This window comes from Astatotilapia calliptera, chromosome 8, assembly GCF_964374335.1.
Source record: "Astatotilapia calliptera chromosome 8, fAstCal68.1, whole genome shotgun sequence".
NCBI lineage: Eukaryota > Metazoa > Chordata > Actinopteri > Cichliformes > Cichlidae > Astatotilapia > Astatotilapia calliptera.
The window spans coordinates 10,914,027-10,935,441 of record NC_137429.1 but is presented as its reverse complement, the minus strand read 5'-3'; the positions used below and the strand labels follow the sequence as shown (position 1 = coordinate 10,935,441).

Here is a 21,415-nt window from a genome sequence, read left to right as displayed (position 1 = left end):
TGGTGGGCATTAGAGGGGCGGCTCGTCTCCTTTTATCATCACATTGTAGTAGTTGTATAAAAGCCTGTAAAATGTAGCTTGCAGTTGTATTTTCACCAAAATTACACTTTATGCTGCAGTAAAATGCATTCAAAGATTTTTCGCTGTGTTACACCAGTACATTATTCTCTTAAGCACTCTTAACCCTCTCATACATCAGTTTTATAAAAATACAGATGCCAAGAAAGTTCTCAGGGGGAATATCTACTATTTGCTTTTGCTGATATTTTTCAGGATTATTCCCAGCTCATGATTTTTTGATTTCCTCATGGATACTGTGCTATACGTGAGTATTTTAAGCATTTACTATTCACACATGCAATAAAATTACATCACAACACTTTAAAGTATAGCAGTGGTTTGCTTGTAAGCCTTTTTCAACCCTCTTGTCACCCACATCTCTGAGCTGTCAGTTCAATCAATGATTCATAACTGATTTACCTCTTTCGATTGTTTCTTTTTTAGTTTTGGGAAGCAGAATTTTGTTCCTTATTCATTTTTCTACATCTTCACAAATCCTGGCCCCATTATTTCTTTAGTATAAAGATTGAAATATGTTTACTGGAGATTAAAATGTGTATCCATTGATTTTTAGCTGCGTGAGTTTATGGATGGATGTAAGCTTTTTGGTCTGTAAGATCCATGACCAAAAAAATCTGGAATAACTGTTGGTACGAAAGTACCAACAGTGCGTTTTTCCTTCCCACTTTCACTTTTAAGTACTTCATCATAGAGCGCTGTCTAATGGTTTCTAATTTTGGAGGGTCTTTCAATGTGCGACTGTTGTCACAACTTGGTGCTACACAAATAAAATTTAATTGAACTAAACTGGTACAAGGTTTTACTTATCTACTATGATATCTTAGTACTAGCACACAGTACTCTGTAATGTTTGTCCATTTCACACATTGGTAATGCTTTTGCAATAATTCGATTAATATTTGTAGGGTTTCTGATCAGTTTTGTTTTTGTGAAATTTCTCAAAATATATGGATTTATTCCCCCACCCCACCCATTGTCATAACACCTTTCCATGAACAGATTGAATTAGCTTTTACACTAATTACACTGAATTTAGCCAAATCCCATGTGGTTGATAACTCAAAAATGGACACATGCCAGATTTAAGTAAGAAAAACAGCATTTTCAAATTTGGGTGACCTGACCTGTTCTGGTGATTGTGTAAGATTTTGCCAGTTTTTTTGAGTTCAGGATACATTAAAGTGTCAAAACCGGGACCAAAATTGCCGCTGTAATTACAGGCAGATAAGAGATGCAGAGTAAAGTCGAGAATTGTTAACTGCTGAATACAAATTCACTGGCAATTTCAGGCATTTTGATGTTCAGAGTGTTTATGTTAGGGCACAACCAGAGCCAGGAGTTATTCCTACCCATTTCCCCACTTACAGTAAACCACAGGGTTATCACGTAGGGTTAGGCTCTGAGTACAACACAATTTCATCTCTAGGGCCCTCTACAGATGAAACAGGCTTGCATCTCAGAAAATATTACAGTTAAAAAGAGTGCATTGACCTGGGTCTGATCAGAACCTTTGAGCTAGTCGAGCTGAAGCAGCAACATCACAGAAGATGTGCCGCTCACATAATGGGGTCAAACTGTTTGTTGGATTTGCGCAGTGCTGACATTCTAGTGGGAAACTGCAGGTGAAAGGGAGTGCAGCAAACATTTTGGAGAGGAAAAACAGTTAAGTCCTCAAGTACTGACTGACCTATGTGAGTACAGTTACTGTGGTGTAGAAACACAATGGTTGTGGCTGAGACAGCGGCTTGTTCGCTGTTATTTGAGAGGGATTAGGCCTTCATCTCTAAGTTGCAAGAGTTCCATGTCTTGTACAAAGAAAATGTCAAACCAGCTACCTGACCTAGCCACCCTTGGGACCATATTGAATGACGAGAGGTCAAAGTTGGACACCTGTAGGTTCAAACGATAGGTTCAATTCATGAATGTTCTGGTTCAATGAGATGTTCAGAACACCCATCCGCAGGTTACCAGACATATTCGTACAGCTACAGCAAGGGACAGCTGTAAATTTACAGCTGATTATGTACTTCCAGATTCACCTAAACTCGATATCCTGGAGAATTTCCATTTTAACAGAACCCTCATTGATTCAGTTTTTTAGAGGAATTACAGCCTGGATCAGTTTACCTTGTTACATTGTCACACTATGTTCTGGTCTGATCTCCATGTCCATTTCCGCTCAGCCTCCCCTCCCAGTCACCACAGCGCTGTCCAACAGACTTTTCTTTGTCCCTGTGGCCAGCCATCCATTCCTAATCTCCAGTCTTTTACTGTGCTGGAGACATGCTGCATGCTTTCAAAGAGCAGGGTAAGCTGTTGATGGATGCCCTCCATCTCACTAATAAGGCTTTGAAGAAACCTTGTGGCCCAGTAGTGACAAATGACTTTGTATATGGGGTTCACTATTACAGATACCTTATAGCTTTAGGGAAGCAATTAGGTACAATATTAAATATAAGTAAAAACATCTACCTAAAAACCCTACTTTTTTTCCAAGTCTTTCAGCAAACCTCACTTTTACGTCTTAAATATTTGAAAAACAGTTTCAAATTATTTATGTCACGACTCCGTCATAGCAAAGTAACAACAGTGGTGACCAACAATCATGAAATAGAGACACTAATATGCATTTGTTACGTTTGGATGATTAAGAACATTACGATAGTTTGGACTCTAAAACACCAGAATTTAAACCAAAATGCTGCAGCATAACATCTAAGAACTACAGAGATAGAGCTGCATCAGCTGATTCCAAACCATTCCTGTTATTCTGCTGTATCCTAAGATGATTCAATAACGACACTACAGAAATAAAACAAACAAACAACAACAAAAATAGGACTGAGATGGTTGAGGCCACTTCAGTCCAAAATGGTAAAAATAACTAACTGAACCAACCAATAATCACATCTCTTTATTACAACAACACGTGGTACAAACATTTGATAACACTTGATAACTCAATGACCTAAAAACCCCACACACCAATGAATCAAGCAAGCATGCCTGAATAAATCAACTGAGAAGCATGGTTCAATGTATAATGAAATTACAGTAAAACGTGCATGCACCCACCACTTATCAGATATTTCCTTGAAGTCCTTCCCATACCAGACCATCTGATATTGCAAATATTGTTTGTCAAGTGCTTTGGAGAAAACAGTTCCTGAGGACTATGTAGGTTTAAATATGTATAGGCAATAAATTCATGAAAACACCTATAATTTCAAGCAATGTTGACTCAAACCACAAAACAACCAGTCTCAAAAATGTGCAGCAACCAATGTAAACAACTGAGTGATGGCTTTAAAACTACAGATGATCTACCCCTCAGGTAAACCAGTAAACAGACATTTGAAAAAGCGAGTAGCTTGAGTACAGTGTAATGATGTTTCAGGTAGACATGCCATACAGAAAGATACCATCAACAGAGAGAGCTGTTAGCTAAAGGCACTGATATCCTGTTGGGAATAACTTCATTATGACCACTGCCAGGCCCAGTAAATGCAATTGCTAGCTGTTAGCGCAGCTGTGGAAGCCTGGGCAACTGATGGAAAGTGACTCAGACACAGTTATGAATGGTGCTGGTTGCTGTGCCTGTGTGCTCTTGAATAGTTATCATCTCCTCCGTGCGGTGGAGCATATTAATAAAGCACCTTACAGTTCCACTGTCTAAACAGACCGTAAATAACTTCCGATTAAACCCACAGAGGCAGTTACATCCTCGGCCCTCGACGTGCCAGAGGCCACCGGTTTTTAACCGCCACAATTAACACATTAAACACTTCAGTCCTAAATCGGTGTGACACAATCAGCTTGCATAATGATTAATTAATGGCTAGTGTAAAGTGTGGGCCAGCTCTAGAAATTCAAAACAAGAGAAAGCTAATCGTGCTAATTGTCTGAAACCATCTACATTAACATAATATTGTCACTAAGGAGAATCAGGGAAATTGGCAAATGGGACCTTTTTTCTTTTTCCTTTTTTCCCCGATAAATGCGCACATAAAAACATCTGGAAGTCCTACAATATTGCAAAGTACAATCACTGCATGTTAAAATGCACTCAGTTTTTAAAAAATGCTACACACAAGTAAGCAATTTTTCTTCCCCTTGCTTCTTCAGTGCCATGTTGCGATGGCAATCCTGTTTGTATTATCTCCACACAGTCATATGCTGAGCGTGATGCTGTGAATGGCGTTTGCTGGGATTTTAGCATCTGATTCTTCGCCGCTGATCCTGAAGATCACAGAGGTGTTGGAGGGGATGGTGGTGGTGGCATTCAGGGACTTCCCCAGCCAGCTGTTAGATCCACGCTTATACATTTTAACGGTTACCTGCAAAGTGCCAAAGAGAGAAATAATTAGAAATTTTGTTGGATATTTCTTGGTTTTAGGACCGTGTATACAACCTACGTGGTGGTGGTGGGGTGGGGGGGAGAAAGTCATTCTGCCCGGTGGAAAAAATGACTTATTTTATTGGTGTAGAAAGTAAACATCTTTGTTTACCTTGAGGTCAACTTTCCCCAGAAGTCTAGATTTGGCAATCTATTATACTTCGTGGGTATTCTAAGGAATAATAGGATAAAAATAAACTATACTTGGGAGGTTTTTTTTAGACATCAAGATGATCTACATGATAACTATATGAATTTGTATAGAGCCGAATCATAAAGTCACTTCCAGATTAATTTAATTTCCAATACCATCTACAACATATAACTCAGAAAGAAAGTCTGTTCCACTGTTGGATTTTAAGTTACTGATGCAGTGAATTGCATTTTGAATGAGGTTTTTCAGCTGTTGTCTTTTAAGCTCTCTATAAAACTGAAGTAGAAGGTACTGGTATATATTTAGATGCATCACACCTGCAACGTACTAAAGTAGTACTTCAGGTAATGATGTTTTTCATGGCTGGAAAATCTACAGTTTCTTTTGTTATCACTGTATCAGTTTATAACAATGTTGAATGAAGGTACTTTCACCTGCTCCTTGTTACAATGGGTGTCTCTGCATATGAGTTTTAACGGCAGATGCCACGACCCAAAAAGGGATTTATGTCTTGCGCTAGAATAAAACCAGCGACTTGGCAATTGAATGTGTAAACCACAACACTATAGAATCAATTTATAATATGTAAACCTTACTAAAATAATTGTAGCGTATGCATATATATCTGTATGCACCCCATCTCCTCCCATCCTTAACTGCTGGGCCAATCTTGAATGAAACCTTGCGCCAACACTGACACGCATATAGCGATTATTACCATCTATGTTTTGTTTTTTTAAAGATGTATTATAATACCGAAATCTGTATCTGACTTACCTCTAAATATGGAATGTGGAATTAGAAATAAAGTTCTTGGATATCACAGACATATAGCTCAACAGATGATGATTAATTATGGTAAAGTAGAAGGCGTTCCTGACGACCACCAAGACTGCATGACCCCATGTAAATTTTAAAATGTTATAAATTGTAAAACTGTATTTTTAATTTGACATTTTTTGTAGTTGTTAATTTTTCATGTATTATATACAGAACAGATTTAAATATAGACGTTCAGTTATTTACTATGAAGTCAGCAGTTTGAGGTTAACTGATCAGTGGGCAGGTACATTTCAGGTAAGATGTGTACAATGTGTATTACAACTGGGATCTTAAATTATTGACCAAACAAAATAATACATGCACTATATTACTATCTTTTTTTAAATTACAGGGTAAAGGCACATGTTTTTCTTTTTTTAGATTATCACAGACAACACCAACATTAAGGCATTTACTTAAACATCAAACTCAAGGTTTACAGGTTGGGTTTTGTGTGTCTTATAACTGAATATATAAATAATACATAATATCAAAGAAATTATAAATTATATAAGAAAAGGTAAAACTAGTAAAATATTTGCCAGTCTGCTAGTTTTGTTCATCAATATAATGCCCGTCTGCATGGCCTAGTCTAGTCTGAATTAGGTCAACTGTTTTACACAGTAAAACAAACCAGATTCTGCTTCTATTGGATGCTAATCCTTCAATACTCCTTAAAACATAGAAACGTTCTTTTCAAGCTTGTTCGAATATTGAGCTCGAACTCTGTTAGAACAGTGATCCAAACGGTAGCCCGAAACAGACTAAATAATAAATTAACCTCGGTCTCACTGTGAATTTTAATTCCCTCCGCATCTTGAATGGAGTCATACCTCTCTTGATTCTATGTAGGTTGTAGGGCATAATACGCTTTAACACTACAAAAACTGCCTGTTATGTTTCGAGCCCGACAATGGAAGCCTTAACTAGATTTAGACATGCAGGTAATTGAACCACATCCATTTCAAAAAGAATGCCTTGCTGCATCTCTTGTTTGGCTGCATTTACCGGGGATAACAGAATATTACAGTGCCTTTTCACAGTTCCATTTTCTTTCACTTTAGCATTAGGCAATTTTTCAATTATTATTTTTTTTTCCATGTACTTTCATCCCCGGCTCTCCATAATGTCTGGGCCTTTTAGTTAATGGTAGCGACAGTCAGAGCCCAGTATATCGGCCCTTGTCCATTTTGCAGGTCATTGTGAAAGCCCAATAGGCCTTTTATTACGCCGACATCAAAAGGCAGATAAGCATTAGAGGTGGGGAAAATACCCTGCACTAGATATGTTCCCTCTTTCCTTTGTCTGCTATTGAAAGTGATCATTTTAATAGTGAAGAGGTTGGTGAGCTTTGGGGCTGATGGAAAGTGCGACACCCCTGACAGCCTACGAATATGAGCAAGTCGATAACACAACATGAGCACACAGTACACCCTCAACACCTGCACACTCTTGCTGCTAACCTAATTATCTACAACAAAGGCCACTGCGATTTCAGACACACATCTTTCCAGCATTTACTTACTTATTACTGTGCATTAAAACAGGGATAAAGATGAAAAAAAGCTAAACAATTGCATCTTATATTGCAGCCTTGGCCAAATGCCATGTGGCTTCTGCTACAATAGCATCAGACACTTCAGAGTGAGTGAGTGTCTATTAATTTGGGATACATGAAAAAATAGCTTAATGACAGCTGGTGGCAGAGAGGCACACAAACCGAGACAAAGACATCAGAAAGGAATTATTCTAACAAATCACAGCGCAGCGCAATAGTTCATAATCAGCAATTAGCTGATTTAATGGAGCCAAAGTTGAGTACTTCCATACTTGTAGTGCACAAGAGGCAGACAGTATAAAACCCACACTGAAGCAGGGAAGCTATAAAACCCGCCGCAGAACAATCCTGCAAATTATATTAAGAAACATATTTACAGTAACAACCATGCTAATTTGCTGCCCGTGGTTGCTTTGGAGTATACATAAATCCTGTCTGAGAATGTTAGCGTAGAGATGAATTGTGTCAAATTTAATTTACAGCCATTTAAATTCATCATCGTCCATTTCTGCGGCATCATCCGCCAAACAATAGTTACCAAGTAGGTAAGCTACAGATTTCAAATACAAAAGAGCAAAACAAGTTTCTGTGTGGTCTAGACAAGCTGCCTGCCAGATGTTGCTCAGCACGGACCACGTGCCAGGTACAGGAACTGTCACTGCATGTTATCCCTCAAGTGAATGAGAGGGTGTGTTAAAGAGTAAAAGATCATGCTGTATCTGACTTGCAGCAGAAGGAAAAAAAAGTAAAGTAGCTGCTGATAGAAACCAAAATGTCATTTAAAGTGCAATCTCTATCCGACACTTAAGATGTATTGCAACGTGTCACGGCGACACACTCTCCAATAAGCCAAAACGAACACTTTAAAGTCACTAAAATTAGGTATTAGGTTTTTCTGTGATTTGTTCACAATTGTAAGGGAACCATCGCTACTTCAAGCACCAGCAGGCCAAAATAGTGCATTTCATGGAAAGAACAAGACCCTTGGGGCTAAGGCTGGGTGTCACACAAAGGGCTGAGAGCTCACCTAACGGTGTCTACCCTGATCTCCCTCTCACTTTCAGTGTCGCAGAAGCCATGTGAATGACATCACTCCTCACATTTCAACAAGACAAACTCATTCTTCTTATTTACCGTCTGCTACTAGTCATAAATCCTATGTCTGGTTCACTGTTCACCTTTTAACCTCTTATACTCAACAAGACAACTCATTCTCTGAAAACTTCTCCATGCAAATTGCTGATAGACATCTCCAGTGGTTTCCTTATCTCCCATCTGCAGGGATCTCCACGGTACAGATTCAGAGCTAGTTCTTTTAAAGACCGTTCAGGCATCCTAAATCACTTCTGCTAATAAAACCAACATGAATCAATGATGTTTAATTGTGACTACAGAATTATTTCTGTATAAATGTATTTACTGGTCATTAAGGTCTGACAGGTATGACAAATCCGAGGAACTGTGTAATTGGGTAGGGACATGTCACCACCTGCATGTATTGCCATTCACAAAGTTCAGATTCTTCCCCTGATAAAGTCAAAGAATCCCAGCGGTGTATCAGTCAGCAGAGGCTGTTACCTGGAGCCATGGTGCAGTGTTTCAGGTGAACTCTGAGTGAGCGTAAAGCCACACCAGCTTCAGACGACGGGCTCTTTGTTCCACTTCGTGTCTCACTAGACACGGATAGAGGGGGGGGGGAGGACACTGAGTAACACACCTTTGGTGCACCAAACCTCTTTGTCGATGGGCCAAATGTCATGGAAATGGACCAAAAATGGTTTGCAAGGCAATTAGGTAAGCACTGTGTGGTTTGGCTCAGAAGGTGAATATATTAACAATCTGTTGAGTGAGTGACTACCAGCGGTAATTTGATTCAACTCAAGTCATGATCTTGATGATCTGACTCAATGATTTTCCATTAAGACACAAAACAGAATCTGATTAACAATCAGCCAAAAGTGTCGTCCCCCCCCCCCCCCATAGAAGCGGCTAAATTAAATAAGCCAGCTTTATTCTAATTTAATACATAATAGATTTTGTTTTTACCTGCTAATTTTTTGAGGTTACAAGATATTAAAAAAAAGAAAAGAAATGTAAACAGCATCCCATATTCTGAGTCCAATCTCTATCTCTACAATACATTCACCCACTGAGTTAAATTCACCTGTTAAACTGCTTATTAATGCAAACAGCTAATCAGCCAGTCACACTACAGCAATGCATTTAAGCGTGTAGACATGGTCAAGATGACCTGCAAATGGTCAAAACGGGCATCAGGAATGGCTGTGTTGATACCAGACATCAGGGGAGAATGGCCAGACTGCCATATAACCACTTGTTACAATCAAAGCACATAGAAGAACATCTCTGATGACACAACATTTAAAACCTCAAAGCTAATGGGTAAGAGTAGCAGAAGACCACAACCTGGTGTCACTCCTATCAGTTAAGGACAGGAAACTGAGGCTACCGTTTGCACAGGCTCACCAAAACTGGGCAGTAGAAGATTGGAAAAATGTTAGTGATGAATGAGTGAACGAAGACGTCAAGAAACGATGGGAAGTGGCAATCACGGACAAGATGCGAGAGTCGAGGCTCCGATGGTACGGCCACGTAGTCCCTAGCGATGAGAACTCCATCGCTAAAACAGCCCAACGATTAGACCGGTAACAGGCCAAGAGGAAGACCAAAAAAAAAGCTCTGGATGGACCGAATCAAAAATGATATGAAGGCTGCGAATGTCACACCAGAAGACGCTCTGGATAGGAAGAAGTGGAGGAAGGCGTGCAAAACACCAGATCCTTCATGAGCGGGACATGAACCGCTAGGAAAGAGAGCTTTGAATAGAGGGCTAGAATTTGGCAAAATGAAAGCATTAGTCCATCTACAATTCAGGCTGACAGTGGCAGTATAATGGGTTGGGGGATATTCTTTTGAGAATACCTTTTTGAGCCCATAGTATCAACTGAGCATCATTTAAATGGCACATCTTACTCGAGTACTGTTGCTGACCCATCTTCTGATGGTTACTTCTTCCATAATGATGATGCACCATGTCACAAACCTCTCCCAAACTAGTTTCTTGAACATTACAGTGAGTTCACTGAAGGGCCTGCACAGTCACCAGACCTTTGTCCAATAGAGCACCTTTGGGATATGGTGGAACAGAAGATTTGCATCATAGTTGTGCAAGCAGAAAAATCTGCAGCTACTGTGTGCTGCTATCATTTCAATATGGATCAAAACATCTGAGGAATGTTTCCAGCACCTTGTTGAATCTATACCATGAAACGTATCAGAGCAAATCAGAGAGCTAGAGACATAAAGTGAATATCAATTAATTTAAACATTTAAATTCTGTATTTTGTTGTTTTTTTTCCTTTCATTTATATGAATCTTGGAATGGCTGTACTGTGATACCAATGTTATCTTGGGTAACGTACTGAATCATATCACGAGTTTCTATTTGACTCCCAACCCTATCCATTAAGATAGAGGTGGTGACATTACTGTCCATGTTAATCACTGTGCTCGTCTGAGGCCACAAAAAGAAATAAATAAATTATATATATTTTAAAAAAATGCCCGGTTAAGTTCCGATTAGATATGACTCCCCTTCCAACCTGCCTCAGCTAACAGGAAGCCATTAGGCTGGGCAATAACCATTTGCATGCAGTCACCCAGCTCTGACTGTATTTCCATCCACATAAGTGCATTTTCTGCGAGAGGTTAAAATATGAATCCCCCTCCTTTTTCTCCTCAATAGGTCTGGTTGTCTGGCTGACTTGAGAGGGCACAATCTATGACTGATTTAATTTGCTCTTTACGAACATCTCTAACAGCATTACCCCCAGAGCATACACTGACTGCCCCCATCTGACTCCATTAACTCCCAAATCAGGTTTAAAGACCATATTGATGCCGTCCGTTATTAAGGGTGATTATCAAAACAACAGACAATGGGCCAAAGTGTCTGTTAACTAGTTTATCCATAATTTCACATAACTGTAACAGATGGCAGGGCTGTCAATTATATACTGTATCTGCAGTGCACAGCAGTCACACACTGTCTGGATATGCAGCATATTAGCATTTACATTAAAAGAATGAGAGTCTGCTCACAAATGGTCAAAGAAAGCCTGAGAACAAAAATAAACTAAATATAAAATACAAATGTATCTATTTGAAAACAAAGGTGAGAACTTGGATCCATCTGGCTTTCAGGTAGAGGCTTGCTGTAATTTAAAAAAAGAAAAGTGACAAAAAAATTTTTTTTAATAATTTAAAAAAATTACAGTTTTTGCCGTTTAAGCCACTTCAGCACCTTTATTCTCCTCAATTAACGAGAATGGCTTTCGAAGCTGTAATTAAGTGCCTCTGCTCCACTCGGCCTCTTCATTATTCATGAATCCCTATTGATCATATCTTAGCACCTATGCTGCGGGGATCACTCTAATATCCTGAATCCATAAAACAAATAACTGAGCCTACAGAGATAAAAATGAACATGTTGGCCAATGACCGCAGAAAAGTTTATTTTAAATACTAAAACCAGCATTTAATGCCAAATTAGATAATGTCACAGAACTGGGGAAAAAAAAGATATCTATGAAGCTTACATGGTCTTATTAAATGTGCTATGACAAAGGATTGTGCAACAATTCAATAATGGTTTCACAGGTGATCACAGAATCATATAGTAAGGGACATAGCTAATGATTTTCATTTCAAAATACTTTATTTTTGTTGTTGTTTAATTGTAAAACTGCACAAAAAAGGGAAAAAAATTCGTTCTAATTCTTTATTTATCTTGCAAAAGAATCAAAGACAGAGTTTCGATCTTCTAATTTTTTAAAATGTACCTATGCAATATTTATTATGCTTTCAATTCAACATTTGAATGTTGAAAATGTTCAAGTGAACATTTTACATAGCTGAACATTCGGATATTTGAACTGAGTGAAGAATCGCCCTGAAATACAGTTCACTGCATGGAACTTCATATTAATGGTGCTAACATATTTAAAAAGAAAATCCTGTTACTGCAACCATATTACAAAACCCTATTAATGCACGCGCTGTATTTTCTAGACAAAGTATACAAATTAACAATATTCTATATATATGCATGCAGTAGAGCAGATATTATTACCCACAGTGCCCTGCAAACCCGGGCTCATTCCACATTCACGGAAATTATTTGCTAATGAATAATAATGGCTTGGAGCTTAATCTTAAACATGTATTCAAATTTAGTGAAACTCAAACTCCACCTGTGTTAAGTAGGAATGTGTAAAACATGAACTCTAACGTTTCATGTTTAACTAAATTAACAAAAGAGCACTTGAAGAGCCCTCTAAAATGACTGGAACTGCATGCTGGGTGATGAATTTGGAGGAAACACATTGAGTCATCTTCAAATTGACAGATGCAGAATCTCTCCACGGGACTCTTCACTGCGGTTCAGTGCTCGAGTGAAAAAATAGATTTTTTTTTCTTTTTTTTTACTAAGTTTAATCACATGCTATTACAAGGCAGCTTTTATCATTGCCTTCCACTGTATAAGTGCCGGTGTCTTCACTAGTTCATTACAGACACTTGTGATTCTGCAGCACTCTTCTCATGCGTAATTGCATGGTTATTTTTCCTCCGTAGCTTCCTACACGCTCTTTGGCGCGAATTATTTCCAATTCCAGTTTCCTTTCGAGAGCGATCCTCCAATTACAGAAATCTGAACATCATGGTAGTGTCCACATAATTTTCATCTCTGCTGGGGAAATGCAATGCAACCAATAGATCTTTCTTTCTAGAAAAAAAATCTATCTAAAAACTTTTCTTTGAAAACTTTTCCACAATGGAGATATCATCCTACGCACTGCGTCCCTACAGGCTTGTTGGGTACGCAATGAAATAAGTGAGCTATGAATCTGAAATTAGCGCCTAAATTGTAGTCTCAGTGACACAACTTTAAAGTGTGCTTTGTTTAATTTTGCATAACTGAAAAAAAAACTACAGTTGTCTTCTTTCTTTTTTTTTCTTTTAGTGAAACAGATCCTTTGATAAGTGGAGTTATAGCCATGCTCACACAGAACACATAGAATATGGTTTCTAATGATTATCATAAATATTTGAAAGTAAGAGTAATGGGGAAGGCATATATTTACCTCAAAGGGGTGAATGCTGTTTTTTTCACTACAGTAAAAGAAACCCCAAAAGACACAGTGGCTGACAATATTATCTATTTAGACAGCAGAATTTGCAGGCTTTGTAAATGGCCTGCTCCTGGCCTTTTGTGTGCCTCCATTCATTATCACACAAAGCAGTTGATGTCTACCCTCTCTGCCTTTTCTGTGCTAAGCACCAAGTGCACCAGCTGTCCATTACAGGCCCGTGACGCGTGCAGCCTGGGAGATGGCCAAATGGAGAGGAATGTCATGGTGGAGTTAAATTAACAAGCTACATTTGTGTGGAATCTGTAGCTCGTCAGGGAGACGAGATGTATCTCCGGCAACCGAGATCTGATTATTTGTACCATTCTCCGTTAGCCAAGATGTTGTCTGTGAATTTGCAGATTTTCACCTACCGGCTTTGCCTCTATTAATCAGCTAGGAGGGGCTGTGTAGTCAAGTTACGCTCAAAAGAACTTAATTGTTGCTTCACAGCTCTGCAATTAATAGATGCTCTGTATAGGCTGACTGCAAGTCAGAAACTTTTTTTTTTTTTTTTAAATCAGGGTCTTCTCTTGAATAAACTGCATTATATGAACTGGCCTTATTAGAAGAGGGGACAATATGAAGATGAATATCACAAGTAACCTGCACTTTAAATTATGACATGAATAGATCTTCAGCTCTTTCTTTCTCCTTAACACACACAGACACACACACACACACACACCGTAATTACCCCTCAATCCATACAAATTGAATGAAGCCAGAACCGTGGTCTAAGAATATAGACCATAATTAATAAATTACAGCCACTCCACTCAATCATTCTCCACTTTGGTGCATGTAGACATCCCATTCTCTGCAGAGTAATTGCCTGCGCTCACAGAATACACACCTACTGCCTCCATGGCAGCTTTCTGAATGCATCTGGTGCCACTTCATGCAACCTAACAGATGCCCGAGAGAAATCGTAGGTCATGTTGGAGATCTTCTAGCCTGTGTTTACAAGTTAAAAAAAAAAAAAAAATCAAAAGCATGCATTATTTGTAGGCTCTGAAAATGGGGGTAGCTATCAGGTTTCTTTGCTGCCCCCCCAAACTTCCCCTGGCAGCTGCTGCACATGAGCAGAGAGCATTTTTTTCTCTCCTAAAGACAAAGTAGGTGACACAGTGAATTAAAAAGGGCAAAACCTCCAAATATTAAAGTCGATTTCCCCTGGTGCGGACTGCATCAACACACCTAGAAACCGATCAGAGAAATAAAACCAATTTCACAAAAGCATATTAACCATCTATTCTCCAATTTCCTTTTTTTTTGTTTTTAATATGAGGATGAGGTTTGCATCACTGTGCCTCCATTTGCAAATATCTCTTTGAAAATAATATATTTTCTTGTCATGTTTTGTGTCCCCCTGGGCAAGAAAAGAGCCCACTGGAGACTGTCTAATGACTGCTGGGTCATGTATCAAATACACAGCAGCTGGAGGCGAGGGGGGAGAGTACATACAGTCTGGGGTGCTGGGTGGTGGTGGGGGCAAACTAATGCCTGAGCAGGCTTGCATGGACATCGCAGGCTGAGTGTCTGGGTGTTCGAGGGTGGGTGTGAATCTGTAATGGATGCTGAGCTGGGTCGCACTCGCTGGTCTTTAAAGAGGTAACATTTAGTTAACTGACAAGCAGAAAAGAGGCACCACTGCCAAGTGAAAATAATTAAAGGTTCGATCCTGCTTTTTGGAAGAAAAGAAAATGTAACGAAATGACATTTTTTGTGTGTGAATCTAACGTTCTATCATCATTGCAATTTAACTTCTATATAAACCACCTTTTTCGGTCATTGCTCTAGTGACTGCTAAGATTTGCCAATCGCATCCCGAGAGGCAACATTTACCGAGTCTGAATGAAATCTGCTTATTAACCCAAAACATAAAATCAATTTTAATCAGCTCAAATTACTGTGATGCAAACAAAATACCTGCCCTAACGCTTCAATAACACCCAGGGTGTCCATTAAAATGATCTGAGAGAGAAAGAGTGTAGGTGGTCGAACTGGTTTTAAAAAAAAAAAAAAAGAACCAAATTTACATTTTGTGAAAAAAGCATTTGTTTGGAAAATTGGCCAGTACAATTTAAATTAATTTATATCTAAATGCTGAACACTGTACTCAGTTAGACCGCTCTCTGTGGTGTGGTGAAAAAAAACAAAAAAAAAAAACGGTTCACTTTCTTATCTTAATTGCTAAACTGTATCACTTCATCTGTGTTTATACAGTAATTTTCTCATACTTCTAAACAGAAATGATCCTAATTGCATTCAAATAACTGTGAAATTGGTGTCATGTTTTGGGGGTCTTCAGCACAAATCAAACCTGTGTTTTTCCAGTTACCAGAACAACAGAGGATAATTGATGGAGGCAGTCATAAAGTGCTACTGCCACCTGCTGGTTCATGATGAGCGTGATGCTTCACATTATCATTTGGACAAAGCATTCGATCCCAAGTTACAAATGGCGTTTATGTTTGTGACTGGTTCATCAGAACCACAGTAGTGGACTGACCTGAGGAACGTGTCCCAGCAGGGCCCAAAGCGAGTCAGCAGAAAGGGTCTTGACACTGGAAAACTCGAGGGTGTCCGTCTCCTGGCGGTTGAGAGCGATATACGGGCAGCTCTGGAAGTCTCCTTTTAGCTGCTCGCCACAGTGCAGCCGCACCAAATCCCACGTTCCCACCCTCCTCAGGACGTCTCGCACTGATTCCATCTGCCTGTACGACAGATGACCTGCAGGTCAAGAAAAACACAAGTTTAACTGGCTTTTTATGAGCCTTTGCCAATTTAGTCATAATTATTGCTAAATTTAAGTCAGAAGTTTACAAAACCCCATGAATGTCATGGTAATTTGGGTCGTAAATGATTTCTTTGAACTGTTCTGTTTACAGGTTGGAATAATTGCACAGCATAGATCTTCATAAAACAAGGGGTTCACAATTGTGAATTGATTTTGGATTGCCTCTAATCCACACACGGTCAAAAGTATAAATAAAGGCTAAAATCTATACATACATTTACTTCAACATTTTAATAAGTAGTGCTAAAAATTATACGATGTCTTTTAACTTGACAAGGCCAAGGCCAACTAAGTTTCTCTTTCTCATAAAAAGGATATGTTTGACAGCTCTCGTTGGATTGATCAACACGTAGAACAATGGAGAAGGAACTCAGTGAAGATCTAAGGAGCACTATAAAGTTACAGAAGTTGAGATGGTCTCTTGGAGGGATTGGTAAACTGCAGATTCCAAGACCATCAGCTCAAACAACTGTATGAAAGTACAAGTTATTCAAATGTATGACATCTTTGCCAAATGAGAAGAAAATGGTTACCATGCTCAGGACCAACTCAGGAACCACCAAGCCTGCCATGAATTAGAAATTGCTAGAATGCTAGCATCACTATCCTGTTGGTGGTAGCATCACTCTCTAGGGCTGTTTTGCTGCCAGTGGTAGTCGTGTATTGCACAAAGTGGATGATAGGGCTGTTCGATATAACGATATATATCGGATGACGATATAAAAACGTCTATCTTTAACTTTACGCTATCATTTGTTTCGTGGTGTCTCAAAATAAACTGTTTACGGCAATATTTTTTCTCCGTTTTGATGGTCACTGTAGTGGCTATATTACTTTCTTAAAGTTCTCTCTTTCTCTTATATTTAATATAACCACACTAAGGACGGATTGCGTGTCCGCTTGTTTATGTTCCACATAAACCTTTCACAATAAAGCTCAAGATCCTGTTGAGACTTTTCAAAATAAACTGAATCACGTGAAAGAGCAGATTATTTAGGGATGAGAAGCAAAAAAGAGCCGCCAGGTGCTAAAAAATAAACCTTAGACTCAAACGTAAGAACAGGCTTTTCCCCGCAGTGCGCCGTGTAATAAATACTCACAAAGAAAACAGCGGCTGTTACAACTTATGTCCAAAAATGTATCGTTTCATGCATCGGTTAAAACACTCGACTCCAGGTACCTGACGGGCAGCTGGAAACACTTCCCGCAAGTCGAGCTGCCCGAGATTCACAGAATTTACAGAAAATGTTTTTGTGATTTATATCGTTATCGGGACGATAGAATTTAAACATATATCCAGGCAGAATTATGCAAGACACTTGTTGATGGCAATCAAAGGTGTGGAACTTACTAAGGAACAGTTAACCAAATATTAGTGGGGGTATATGTTTATATTAGGCCTGTATTGATACTTTGGCCATGTATGGATTAGAGAAAATCCTAAATAAATTAAAAATTGATAAATGTATGCTGTACAAATTACCAAGACATTCATGCCCATGATGAGTGTCTGTAAATTTTCGATTGATTCCACCAGAACTTTAGGCAGCAGTGGATATTTTCACAAGTTTTAGGACATAATAACAGACATATATCGTGTTATTATAGATCAGTTCTTTTTGCAATGTGTTGGAACACTGAGCGAAGTGTTAATGCATATTCACCAGAGATCCAGGAAGGCGTCACCGCATCTGATATCCAGGCAATATAGCCCTCCTTGAAAGATTTGAGGAAGTCCTCTATTTGGCTGTGGGAGACCAGCTCCCTCTTCTTCCTCAGCTCCTTATCCAGTTCACAATCTGGTGAGAGGAAGATGATTCTGGGGAAGAAGAGACTTTGGCGCACAGACACTCCACTCCTCTTCAAATGACTGCATAAGTTTGCTGTTTTAGTCTAAGAGACAGACATTAGGTAGATACTTATTATTTCATTTTCTTTATTAGTATCTAAGTAATAAAAACCTTTTCAGACGCCTGGATCGTTTTGGTTAAAAAGATGATTTGTTTCATCCAACACTGATATCCACTTTGCATAAAACACCTGGAGAAAAGTAGCAAAATGTTCAGCAGTTATCGAATTTAAAGGCCAGCCGATTAACTTATTAAATGTTCCAGTATTTACGTGAACAATGCTGAGACTCATCAAGTTTAGCATGCGCTCACATTCACAGGATGTCTCAACATTCCTCCTGCAATGACCTGAATCACACACTGTACTTTTAAATTTCAAAGAGGGCCCATTTAGAGAAATTATGTAACCTCAAATTTGTCGTGTTTTGTGTAGATTAATGAAGTTAATAGATCCAATTCACGCAGAACACGTTTCAATATTGCAGTGTGTGTTTGCCATTGAACTGTTCTGTCAAGCTTCAAGTCCAATTTGAGCATCTATAGAAATGGAAATGAATGACTCCTAACAGACCCAGCCACATAAGGTGACAGCTGTGTTTAGGCACCTGCCTGCTTTCATTCCCACCCCCCACCCCCACCCTCCTCAAACCGTGAATACAATTATGGCCTTTCAAATGAAGAGTGCCCACTTAGGAAGTTTAGGAAGCACTTCTGTATTTAAAATTTCCATATAAATTGTTATAGTGACTCAGAATCTCTTAACCCGACCACAGTTTGGATGAAAACAGTGTATTGGACAATTGGTTGGACCTTGGACTCAAGTGTGCCAGACAGTTTGACATTTAGGTTTTCATGGAGCCATTGCAACATTTCAGATAAAACTTGTCTTTTTTAAAAAAATTTTTACCATGATAGCTTTGAGTGGATCTTCAATCTGCTCAATGCACGTATTGGTAAAGTTCTGGTCCTCTTCTTTCACTTGCACATGCCAGTTTTGGTTGTGAGCAGACACTGTGCCTCTCCAGGGTTTAACATCTATGCAGAAGATCCCATGACCTTAGCAAAGAGATCAAGAAACATTAATCCTTGTCACTAGTCTTATAATATTAGTGTTATTGTTAGAATATAACTTATCCTTCCTAAAGCCATTTAATTCGTAGCATGCAGCAAAATAGACGATTACAAAAACTGTTGTCCGCTTAAATAATCTTAAACATTTAGATGGAGATGCTAAATCTTACATCCCTATGTCATATGCATATTATTTTCACATATTATTCCATGCATTTCTTCAGCAGATACCCACCTGAAAGGATAACAAGGTTGATGTCATCTTTGGTTGTCTGAAGCTGGTCGGGGATACGCAGATTACAGAAAACATATTCCTTTTTCAGCCCGGTGAGTTTCCTACAGAGGAAGTAAATGGTAAAAATATATATTTTTGTTATTCCACTTGAGCACAGTGGTACAAGCTGCAAGCAGAATAGTGATAAATTATCATTTTGCCTTTAAACTCCACCAATGCTACCCCCATAGAGGTTATATTAGATCACCATAAGCTGCTCCATCTCCACTATTATGCTGTTGGGTGCTGTCACAGGTTGTGGACACCAGTGTTAGGGTTGCAGGTTGTAGGCGATGGACAAGAACAATGAGGTGAAAGACACTGCAATGCTCAGAGTGAAGTGCATGGGCAGAGGATGGATTTCAGTGATGGGTAGGGGAACAGTAATTACAGGCAAAGATTGTTATAAGGGACAACTCTACCCAACTTAACCAAAAAAACAAAACAAAGATTATGGGCTTTATTGCCCACAATACTGCTAGCTGGGGGTTTGGTTGATGCATTACCTGTAATGGTAGGCAGGACCACAGCCACTTTTTCTCAGATGTTACAGAATTATTCTGTCTCTTAAATTTAAAGTATCTTATTTTATTTTATTTCATTGTTTTATGAACACAAATCTTCTATATTGCTACAAAAAAAGGGAAGCTGTACAAAATAAAATTCCTTTACAGTTTTTAGAATTTCTGATTTGGACTGTATTGCAACTCACTTCACTTTACTGCCTCAATAAAGCACTCTGTGCTGAAATAAAGTAGAAAAGCACCTCTCCACCACACTCTTACCTAATGGGACCAAGATCTAGTTTAAGGGTAGACTCTTCCGCTGCTCCTTAGAGTACAGGTGCTACACCTTTAATATGATGCATCAAGAAAAAGACAGATCTGGACTTCAATCATTTCTAAGCCCCATTTAGGGCCCAGTGACCCCCCCCCAAATAAACTGTGCCCCTGGGGGTTTACCACTGCCAGTGTATCCCTGTACTTTACTTGACACACACTAACTGTACGACTAAGGTTAGTGCAGGTTTAAGTTGACCTAATACTTACATCACGCTTTGTAAAAAGTCAGGTACTGTCGGTGTCTGCTTTGGGATTTGGCCATGGGCAGCTTCTGACGCTTTGGAGGTTAGATGGAGCTGACTCAGCAGACTTCCAAGCTGAAACATTCTAGTCTTCATTATAAGCACATAAACAAAATGAGAATAAAGAAAAGCATAAGCATTCCAGTTGTTGGGGTATTTTTACAGAAACAACGCCATTGTAAGGAAATGTAAATGATTTGTCTATATGTAACGGGAGATGTTTCCCTTAACTCGTAAACTGGAGACCGAAACCCTTGTTGTCGTAAAAACAGAATGTTTGTGTACACTTTTGTCCCCCTTTCTTTTCTCTTTTTTCAGTCCAATCAAACTTTTATCACTCCAGCATTTGCACTGTTTGCGTTTAACGGCGTGCTCACAGCTACACTCGGTTTAACCGCATTGTTGACGGTCTTTGGACGCTTGAACTTTAACGAACCTCAGAGAGGAGAACAAAGAGCGAGAGCAAAGCGGCATGCTGACGCCAAACAAATACGTACAGTTCAGGTATCGCGCTGTTTACGGAGCCTCTGAAGATGGAAACATCAGAGAATTCAGTTCGACATTTTCCCGACGTTAACGTCAGCCTGCGCGTCTTTTCCCCCCTCTCCACGGTAACCCTATCCAGGACAGCTATTTCAAAATTTTACCGACTCCCCCTCCTCCCCCTGTCTGGCTGCACTTCCACTGTTCCTGGAAGAAGTAAACAACAGACCACGTGCAAGACCTGCAGCATCAGATTTCTCCCACGGAGGAGTGACGTCACTCAGCCATCACTGCAGCGTTTGCATGATGATGCATTCAGGGAACCATTACTGTTGCTTTCATCCGCTGTGTAAATCGCAATAACACTGTGCAAAAGTACAAAGTCGGTACATGAAAAAGCCACACAATGATATGTGTGTGTAAATGTAAACAAGTGTAGGTGCATTTGGAGACTGACGTAGTGAAAAATGAACATTAGCAGAGTCTAGGAGAGGAAAAATATTAGACCAAGCTCCATCTGCTTCACACACACGGGCAAAACAGCCCCCCACCCCTCCACGTGACCTAAAGGAGGAACAAATAACCCCCCCAAAACCAACAAGAGGTAACATTATGCAAGAATCTCGAGGC

At 39.2% G+C, this 21,415-nt stretch overlaps 1 protein-coding gene across 2 annotated transcripts; it reads right to left on the bottom strand.

Moving 5' to 3' along the window:
* Window positions 1-2,980: 2,980 nt before the first annotated feature.
* LOC113028297 (uncharacterized) lies at window positions 2,981-21,011 on the bottom strand. 2 transcript variants are annotated; one of them, XM_080305438.1, is made up of 7 exons: window positions 20,800-21,011; window positions 20,268-20,387; window positions 19,180-19,280; window positions 18,781-18,929; window positions 17,688-17,916; window positions 15,736-15,956; window positions 2,981-4,418 (listed from the first exon to the last, which is right to left on the bottom strand). In XM_080305438.1, the coding sequence occupies exons 2-7, from the start codon at window positions 20,384-20,386 to the stop codon at window positions 4,251-4,253; spliced, it is 987 nt and encodes a 328-aa protein (XP_080161564.1). In that variant the 5' UTR covers window position 20,387; window positions 20,800-21,011; the 3' UTR covers window positions 2,981-4,250. The 2 variants fall into 2 exon arrangements, with proteins under 2 accessions (XP_080161564.1, XP_080161563.1); XM_080305437.1 differs by having other exon boundaries at window positions 20,268-20,392; window positions 20,800-21,010.
* Window positions 21,012-21,415: the final 404 nt, after the last annotated feature.